General features: G+C 40.1%; 1 protein-coding gene across 1 annotated transcript; it reads right to left on the reverse strand.

The window, feature by feature from the left end:
* Nucleotides 1–727: 727 nt before the first annotated feature.
* Nucleotides 728–8201, reverse strand: LOC115053409 (uncharacterized). Its single transcript, XM_029518078.1, has 9 exons — nucleotides 8160–8201; nucleotides 4914–4954; nucleotides 4096–4172; nucleotides 3553–3608; nucleotides 3198–3412; nucleotides 2505–2776; nucleotides 2133–2249; nucleotides 1843–1984; nucleotides 728–1525 (listed from the first exon to the last, which is right to left on the reverse strand). The coding sequence occupies exons 3-9, from the start codon at nucleotides 4126–4128 to the stop codon at nucleotides 1209–1211; spliced, it is 1152 nt and encodes a 383-aa protein (XP_029373938.1). The 5' UTR covers nucleotides 4129–4172; nucleotides 4914–4954; nucleotides 8160–8201; the 3' UTR covers nucleotides 728–1208.
* Nucleotides 8202–10478: the final 2277 nt, after the last annotated feature.

Genomic DNA, 10478 nt, shown 5'->3' on the forward strand with positions numbered 1-10478 from the left:
GGCTTCAGCTAGTTAGCGCGATGCTACACTTAGCTTGTTTAGCATTTTCCGGCTGTTTATTAGATGTCTCCTGTGCGCGTGCTCCTTCCGTCTGGTCCGTTCATCAACGTTAAACATTCTACAGATCGTCCGCACGGAAAACACAACCGCGTAAATTGGCTCAAGTTGTTTCCACAAAACGGCCAAAACATCATTTACTCCATGCTGCCATAAACTTTCACTCCGCAAAGTTTTCCCGCCACACAAACCGATACAAACTTTTTGAGCTCACAGTCAATCTTCTTCTGGATCACTTCCGGCATTTGGTACATTCCCCTTCCGGAAGATTCTGTCGTTTGGAAATTTGTTTCGAGATTTGTAAAAGTGTTCTGCCACTTGTAAACAAGTTTTGTTTTGTCCGTGTTAAAAGTGTTTATGGTAATTTTGTTTTAATAAAATGTAAAAATATTGTAATGTAAATTAGTTTGACGCTTTGTAAAATCGTTTCGCACTTTGTATTTTTGTTTTGTACTTATCGGCCACCGTACCATTCTGATGTAAAACTGATGGAACGTTAAAGAGGATTTTTCGACTCCTCTCCACTCCAGCTGTGAACATTCTATCCAATACACATCCATCATAAAGTCAGAAACAGCAGAAATGAGTACGAGGTTTAAACTGTTTGATTTCAGAAAGTGGACAAGAATTTTAAAAGTTGAACACAAGTTTAATAGTTGAAGGTTTTGTGAACATTTTAAAGTTTGAATGGAGTCTCTAGTTGAAAGTATGCGGAAGGAGATCAAAGATGAAAAAGCATGAAGAGCGTTTGAAGATTTGTCCCATTTATTAAAAATTAAAAAAATAAACTTATAAAAAGTTAAATATAAAAAAAAAATGTAAAAGTGTAAAGGCTGAAAAGTCTCAGCAATCATGTCCTGAATTAGCTGAACATTTTGATATCAGTATGCTGTCGATGGCAGCCTGCTGTTGATCTGACTGAACAATAACTTGCCCTGTTTTGGACCCTTATTTTTCCTTTAAAAACGGCTCCCAACAGTAAACACTGACACATTTTAACATAAAAATGTTAGAAAATAAATCCCAGGGCCCGAAGTACTGTGGGATCAGGCGGAGACCTCTGTTCTTAACTACTTAAGAAAAGAGACTTTAGAGCAAAACTTTGCATGTTAATATTTCCATCCATATTCAGAGTCTTTGTGTCTTTGGCTTCATCTTAATGAGAGCTCTCTGGAAACACAAGGATCCAGCTGACAGAGAGCAGCAATCAGAAATGAGCTGGCTTCTCTTCCCTTTCTTCTCACTGAGTCGATCACATCTCTGGCTTTTTCTGCTCTGGATTTTGTTCTGGCTGACTGCATTTCTTCATCACTGATAACACCACGCTCAAGCAGTTTATCCAGAAGCTGGTTGAGAACAGTGTCAGACACTCTCTGAATGAATTCTGCCCGAGCGAGGAGCAGCCTCTCTTCTGCCTGAAGGCTGTCGTCAGCTGGGAGGCTGCTTTGACTGGTTTCCCTTTTTGGACCTAACATGAAACCAGATGAAAGACTTGTTTAATAATCACCAATAACAACCAGCACTTTAAAACACTGATCTAACATCAGATTTCTGATGACATATCGATGACTGACATGTTTTTATTTTAATGCAAACAAGATTGTTGGGATCTTTGCTAAAACTTTGTGCAACAGCAATGATTGCGTAGCTTTATTTGATGTCACATGACATCTGTCAAATAAACGTAGCACTGTGATTTAAACTGGTTGGTTTTTGGTCTTTAGACTTTATTTAGTCTGAGTCACTTCTTCATATATTTTATGTAGAGGAAGATGAAACCTTTACTTTGTAGAGGGACTCTGCGTTTCCACACTTCTGTTCCTTCTTCATCTTTGACCATCACAGTCAGTGTCTCTGTGTTTGGAGTCAGGAAGACCTCAAATGTTGGAAAGAAATTTGGCCCATAATTTGAGTAAAACTCAGCAGACTGCAAAAGAGGAGACAAAGCAGAGGAACAAAATGTTTATCTACTGAATCCATTAGTTGTTTTCAAACAGTGACACAGCTCTCAGAGGAATAGAAGGACATTTTTATTGTTTTAATATCTGTTAGAACTGTATGGAGGTTTGACTCACCTCAGGCTGTATTTCAAAGTCCTCTGGATCAGAGCGGACAATGTACCTTTGGTCAACTATCAGTTTGCAGACAGAAGAGATCTTGATGTAAACAGCATCATCTTGTTGGGCAGTAACCTTCAGCAACAGGACATTATAGTGTTAGTGCCGAAAAACTAAAGTTCATTTTGGAAAACACACAAAAAGATCCTGATCTAAAGCTCCATTCTGTGCCGTTTGATTAAATTTGACTCATTCAGCTACTGTTTACGACATCTGCTGAACTAGCAGGCAGAAGTTAACAGAAGACATTTAAAGGTTCACATTTCAGATGTTGAGCATTAGAATGTTTGATGAAGTTTGATTATTAAAGTGAATGACACAAAGCTTTACCTCAGACAAAGGGAGGTTGCTTGGCATGAGAAACACATCCAGTATTTGAAAGTCTCTGGCCGGAGGTCGGAGGAACAGCAGAAGTTGGCCACAAATAGGTTTCTTGTTGTTGAATAACCTCTGTACCATCTCGCCCAACCAGACGAGGCCAAAGGCAGAAAGATGAGAGACTTTGACAATCACATGAGTGTGTGTGATCTCCAGAGGTTTGAGGAAGCTCATTCCATCATCAGTGATGTGGACAACAGACAGCAGACCTTCAGAGGGCAGAGCTGGGAAACAGAGACATTCTGTCTCTTATTCTATATCCAGGACAGGAAGAGCTGTGATGTTCAAGCCTTTGTTTCCCAACATCCAAACTATTTTTCTTGATGAACCATCCGATTGATATCACAAATCTGACAACATCAACTTGCTATAGAAATATCTCCTCCTTTGATCTAAATCTTACAAAACAGTTTCTTTTCTAGCATTTTATCAGGAGAAAAATGTTGTTGCTTTTATTAATTATTAAATAATTCAGATTACCTTAATAAGGTCTGTTACTGTCAGTAACAGATAGTGACTGTAACATTGTCAGGCTGAGATTGAAGTTCAAAACTCTGACAAAGTCTGAATGGGAACTGTGGCATCACAGCAGGGATGTTAAAACAGATAACACATCACTCTAAAAAGCACTAATCTTTATCTCACCATCTTCTGTCTCACAGTGTAGGAGGTGGAGCTCACAGACAGCGTCCTCAGGACAGTGGATATTGAACAGCGGCCCAGCAGCCATCTTGCCAGCTGATTGGAGGAGGCTTTCATCCCACTGGACAGTGTTGTAGAGGAGCTCCGCCTCCTGATCAACAACAAACACCAGTCCAGTTAAAGAACACTGGAACATACCTGGACCAGGACACCTGAACCTGCAGGACACAGAAGGTAGAATGAGCCGACACACAAACACCATATCACTGTCTAAGAGGAGCACACTGAGCATGAAGGTGAAGAGGAGGAACCATCCATGAGACCACCATCACTGCAGAGATGACATCAGCTGAATTACCTGTATGACACTTTGGTAGATTCAGTTTTCAGTTCAGGTGTGAAGATCTGTGGAGACTGTGGTCCAGAAAGAAACATCATCAGTTTGACTGGAAATAACCAACACATAGGTCAATCTGAACTGAAGCACAGAAGCAGCAGCAATGTTGGAAATCAGACGGTAGAACTGATCAGACAAAAATCTAACTGTTCATCTGAAAGCCAGACTGCTGATCAATCAGCTGATTCATCGTGACCTCAAAATGATGTTTGTCCAGATTTTAAAGAGCTCCAGATGATGGATTAAGGGAACAAACTGGACTGAAACTTTATGTCTCCGTCTTCAGTCTTATTGTGATCTAACTCAGAAACTCCTCGTCTATCACTCAATATGAAAAATGTAAACAATAGTTTCAGTTTCTGTCCTTTCCTCTTTCCCTGCCCAAAGAGATTAAATCATTGCCAGTTGCAGGAAATATTGGTTTAATATTTGTTCTCCATTTCCTGCCATGTGCCGAGCCTCTAAATCGGTCTGGAGCATCAGGAAGGATGTTTGACCTCTCACCTTGTCCAGCTTTGCATCCTCTGACACATCCATTGTTGTCTCTGCTGTGTTTGGACTCTGTTTGACATCAGAATCACCTGATGGGAGGAGAAGACACAGCAGATAGCAGAAATCAGTGTTTGCTCACATCCTCTGACTCAGTTCTGATGATGGAGGAAACTGTCCTGCAGGAGCAGCTCAAAACCTCCTGTCATCACTTTTCTCTCAGATGATCCTGGTTTTCTATTGGCTGTGTACCAATCTGAGTGGGCAGGTCCAAAAATCTGCTGACTGGACTCAGTCTGTAGCTGTCATTATTCAGTTAAAGTTACCAGCTGCAGCTGTATTTATAGACTGACTGATAAACAGCTGCTGTGCTGTAGAAAGTGAAATTACAATCAATCTGGGATTGGCTCTGTGTGGATGAACAGATAAGATAACTCCATAGAACTAAATGATCCAGAAATATCCTACATACAATAATCACCATGTTTACTGAAAGTAGCCATGTTCATCTGTTATTTATTACATGAAATTAAAAACCTCCACACATTAAAATAAAACTGAAATAATATGGTTCTGTAACCTTTAGCTGAAATTTGTCTGAGACTTTTAATGTAAACAACTTAAATATATAAAACGATCAAGCAACATTTAGTGTAATATTATTAAAATATTGAAAGAAGTACGAACAAGCTCACAGTATTAAACTTAAATATGATCATGTGATCAGGCCCAGGTGGTCCAAACATGTTCAGACCTGAAACGTAATGAATAAAGATCTTGATGAAGAGAGCACAGTCAGTTTGGTGAACAGGACTCAGAGGTTGTGTACTCACAGGTTTTCTCTGTAGAAGCTTTAATTACTCTGCTGTTGAACCTGTAGAGATAAAAACAACCACAACAGTGAGACAGTGAGTGGAACATACTGAGGTTCTGTCAGAGTTAGTTTATTAAAAACAGACGGTGATGATCCAACATCAGTCTCAGCAGATAAATATCAACTAATCCTATATAAATTAATCCGATTAGTCTGAATATTATTAACCTCCTGGCTTCCACATATGAGGCCATTATACTTCCACTTAGTGCTGGCAGAAGAGTATAATACATTTGATAATATGTTTGATTCATACGAACAACAACACACCCAAAAGAGAAATTAAAAATGCATTCCATGCAAGAGTTATTGTCTTAGGAGGTCTTTTTTCTTAAAATAGATAGGTGTCCTGTGGTTCACTTTAATATTACTAATTATTATTAACATTCTGGTAACCAATATTTGAGAACCAATCAATGCTGAGCAGGAATCATCATGGAAAGCAGCTCTGCAGCAGGCTGGGTTTAAAGGTTCTGTAGTGTCGGGGTTATCATGCTTGCCTCACACACTAAACTTCCTTGGTTCGAAACGGGGCAGAAACACCTTTGTTTGGCAGCAGTGGCTCAGTGTGTGGGGCTTGTTTCATGCCCCAGCCCGGACAACAAAATGTGGAGTGTGGACTGACGGCACTGTCGAGGTGGCCTTGATGAAGGAATCTGAACAACCACTCCAGGTGCATTAAGCAATGGCAGCACCTTCCCTCTGAAACCTCTTTCCATGTTTGCATATTTGGGTGTGTGTGGTTGTCTGGGGGCCTGTATATACACACACATATCTCAGAGTCGAAATTTAATTTCATTATGTGTGCATTGACTTCAGGGTGTGTACAATGACAATAAAATGTTTCTTCTTCTAAGGTTGAGATCAAAACATTTATACAAGCTGCCTCTGAACCAATCGGGTCCCTGAAAAAGTATTTTTGAGAGGAGTTGTATTGATAGACATCAAACTTCTATCCTTCTTTTTCTACACATTCACCAAGTTAAGACAGAGATCACTGACTACATTCATCTGACTTTAGTTGGTTCCTGATTACTGATATCTGATTGGCTGACTAGTTTTTCTTTCTTTCCGTCCAATCCAGAAGTCAGTTTCTGTTCTCCTCTCAAAGTTTCACTGGAGAGTTAGAACACTGAAACACTGAGTCTTTGCGCTGACAGTTAAGTTACGACAAGACTGCTGAAAGGTTTGGACTCTCCATAAGATCAGACAGATCCAAAAGTCAAAAACAAACAGTGAAAAGATTTAATAACAAAATGAAACAACACTCGAAAGAACCTGAACTGACGAAAAACTGTCAGCATTGTGAATATAAAGTGGGTGAAACTTAAATCTAATTTTCAAATGTAAAAATCAGTTTTCAAAAGTTACTTTCAACCATTCAACAGTCCCACAGGGTTTGGTATTTGGACCGATCCTCTTCGCTCTTTATCTGCTTTCTCTAGGCAACATTATCAGGATACACAGCATGAATTTCCACTGTTATGCAGACGACACTCAGCGGTATTTATCAATCAAGCCAAATTAAGTTGGTCAGATATTTAGACTGCAAAAATGTCTTGAAGACATAAAAGTCTGGATGACCCAAAATTTTTACTTCGAAATTCAGAAAATACAGAAGTTATGATACTCGGCCATAAGCACCTTAGAGAAACACTATCTAATCATCTAATCAGTCTGAACAGCATTAGTTTGGCTTCCAGCTCCACTGTAAGAAACCTTGGAATAATGTTTGACCAGGACATTTTGTTTGTCTCTCATAAAAAAAAGTCAGGAAAGCAGCTTTCTTCCACCTGAGAAACATTAGGAAAATCAGAAACATCCTTTCTCAGGGTGATGCAGAAAAACTAAACCATGCATTTGTAACTTCCAGGCTGGAGTACTGTAACTCATTACTATCTGGATGTCCAAACAAATCTCTAAAAGGCCTTCAATTAATTCAGAACGCTGCTGCACGAATATTAACAGGAACTAGGAAAAGAGATCATATCTCTCCTGTGTTAGCTGCTCTTCATTGGCTGCCAGTAAAATATAGAGTAGAATTTAAAATCCTTCTTTTAACATATAAAGCTCTTAATGGCCAAGCTCCATCATATCTCAGAGAGCTCATAGTTCCTTACTGTCCTAGCAGGCCACTCTGCTCTCTAGATGGAGGTTTACTTGTGGTTCCTAGAGTCTCCAAGATTAAATCTGGAGGCAGATATTTCATTTCTTAGATCAAATCAAATCAGATTTATTTGTATAGCGCCAAATCATAACAAAGTTACATCAAGGCACTTTACATATAGAGCAGGTCTAGACCAAACTCTTAAAAATTTATTTAAAGAGACCCAACAAATCCCCCGATGAGCAAGCACTTGGCAACAGTGGCAAGGAAGAACTTCCTTTAAGAGGCAGAAACCTCGAGCAGAACCAGGCTCAGGTGGGGCGGCCATCTGCCTCGACCGGTTGGGTTGAGAGTGGAAGAGAGAGAGAGAGAGGGAGAGAGCGAGACAGGCATTGTCCTCATCCTGCAGGTGGTGAATCATCGCTACCTCATGTTCCTGCAACGCCTGCTGCTCCCATATTTCTATGAACTTGATACAGCATCATATGTTCCTGCCTACACCTTTGTTGAATATCCTCTCTCTCTCCCTGAATCCACAGTGGAGATAAAGAGCTGGGTCATGAAGGTTCATCACTTTACTGATAATTTACTGAAGGTCCATTTAAACTGAGAGACTCAGACAGACAGCCAGACAGACAGCCAGACAGACAGACAGACAGACAGACAGGAAGACAGACAGACAGGATTCTGGTCTGCAGAAAGACCACATGGTGACAGTGTGATGAAAGAAGATCAGTGATGTGCAGCTTTCAGTCAGACTGATCTCAGAGCTGTGACAGATGAACCTGATCAGAGAACAAACAGTCTCAGCTCAGATCTGACAGTTTGATGGACGAGGACCAGAATCTGAACATCTCTGAGTTCTTCAGCTGGAATCTGCTTCATTTGATGGTCACATGATCACAACAGTCCTCTGACTGATCTGATTGGCTGACTGTTTTCTCTCTGTCTTTCTGTCTAATTCTGAAATCTGTTTCTGTTCTCCTCTCACAGCTTCACTGAGGAGTTTGAAGGTTCACAGGAAACACTGAGCCTTTGCTCTGAAACTGGATTTAAACATTACTGAAAGGAACATGAACTGAGTCCACCTCTACTGACCTCAGAGTCTCCAGTCTGAAGTCTGGACTCTTCACAAGATCAGACAGATCCTTCAGTCCTGAATCCTTCAGGTAGTTCCAACTCAGGTCCAGTTCTCTGAGATGGGAGGGGTTGGACTTCAGAGCTGAGACCAGAGAAGAACAGCTGATCTCTGACAAACTGCAGTCCTTCAACCTGAGTAAAGAATAAAAGATGTGACAATTCCCAAATCTGTAGTTCAACATTTCTCTGCCACAGCAACTGGACTAAACCAGAGAAGAAGAAAACAGACGTCAGCATGAAGATCCTCAGTGAGGATCAGTATAATATCAGCCTGATGTCTGCAGGTCAGAGTCACCACAACTGTAACATCATATTAATCTGAGAGCAGAAATAAAACATGAGTCTGACCTCAGAGTCTCCAGTCTACAGTGAGGACTCTTCAGAAAACCACACAGATCCTTCAGTCCTGAATCCTTCAGGTCATTCCAACTCAGGTCCACTTCTCTGAGATGGGAGGGGTTGGACTTCAGAGCTGAGACCAGAGAAGAACATCTGATCTCTGACAGCCTGCAGTTCTCCAAACTGAGTAAAGAATAAAAGATGTGACTTTAGGAGACACAGTTCCTGCTTGAAAGTGTTCAATGTTTCATCAAGCCAACACATGGTTCACAACATCTGGAACATTTTCACTTAATTCAGCGGTGACCACGTTTAACATGCTGAGTTTGGTCTGAATCTTTCAGTCTGCTTGAGTCACATGACTTTATAGTCATGTTGGAACACTAGAACATTGAATATTAGTGCTGTAACCAAAGGGGGAAAAAAAAAACAAACAAAACAAAAAAAAAGATTGATATAAGAATCACAATTCTCATTTACTATGATTCAGAATCGATTCAAAATGTCCCAAAATCGATTTAAAAAATTAAACAATGTTGACAAAGACGCTGTCTAACGTCACCACGGAGCTGGTTCTGGAACATACACATGCACCAAAACAAGGAGGAAACTACAATAATGGAGGAAAGAGAGATTCAACAGGCCCCGTCCTCGTTGCAGGCAAAGATTCTGACTCATTTTGGTTTTTACTGAGCTTGACATGACTTATTTTATAGCTTGCTGCTCAGAGTAGCAGTTGTGGTCCACACACATTTGAAAAGGCACTTTCCTTAAAATTTAAAAGGCAGCATGTTTAACTGCTCATTTGTTCAAAGAGACACTTTTATTTTTGCTATTCAAGCAATATGTGATATTGTATTAAACAACAGTTGCAACAATAATATCAGCCTGATGTCTGCAGGTCAGAGTCACCACAACTGTAACATCATATTAATCTGAGAGCAGAAATAAAACATGAGTCTGACCTCAGAGTCTCCAGTCTACAGTGAGGACTCCTCAGAAAACCACACAGATCCTTCAGGTCTGAATCCTTCAGCTTGTTCCAACTCAGGTCCAGTTCTCTGAGATGGGAGGGGTTGGACTTCAGAGCTGAGACCAGAGAAGACCAGCTGATCTCTGACAAACTGCACTTCATCAACCTGAGTAAATAATAAAAGATGTGACTTTAGGAGACAAAGTTCCTGCTTGAAAACGTTCAATGTTTCATCAAGCCAACACATGGTTCACAACATCTGGAACATTTTCACTTAATTCAGCGGTGACCACGTTTAAAATGCTGAGTTTGGTCTGAATCTTTCAGTCTGCTTGAGTCACATGACTTTATAGTCGTGTTGGAACACAAAAACACTGAATATTAGTGCTGTACCCAAAGGAAGAAAAAAAAAACAAAACGATTGATATAAGAATCACAATTCTCATTTACTATGATTCAGAATCGATTCATAATGTCCCAAAATCGATTTAAAAAATTAAACAATGTTGACAAAGACGCTGTCTAACGTCACCACGGAGCTGGTTCTGGAACATACACATGCACCAAAACAAGGAGGAAACTACAATAATGGAGGAAAGAAAGATTCAACAGGCCCCGTCCTCATTGCAGGCAAAGATTCTGACTCATTTTGGTTTTTACTGAGCTTGACATTACTTATTTTATAGCTTGCTGCTCAGAGTAGCAGTTGTGGTCCACACACATTTGAAAAGGCACTTTCCTTAAAATTTAAAAGGCAGCATGTTTAACTGCTCATTTGTTCAAAGAGACACTTTTATTTTTGCTATTCAAGCAATATGTGATATTGTATTAAACAACAGTTGCAACAATAATATCAGCCTGATGTCTGCAGGTCAGAGTCACCACAACTGTAACATCATATTAATCTGAGAGCAGAAATAAAACATGAGTCTGACCTCAGAGTCTCCAGTCTACAGTGAGGACTC

The sequence above is a fragment of the Echeneis naucrates genome, chromosome 2 (assembly GCF_900963305.1).
Source record: "Echeneis naucrates chromosome 2, fEcheNa1.1, whole genome shotgun sequence".
Classification (NCBI taxonomy): Eukaryota; Metazoa; Chordata; class Actinopteri; order Carangiformes; family Echeneidae; genus Echeneis; species Echeneis naucrates.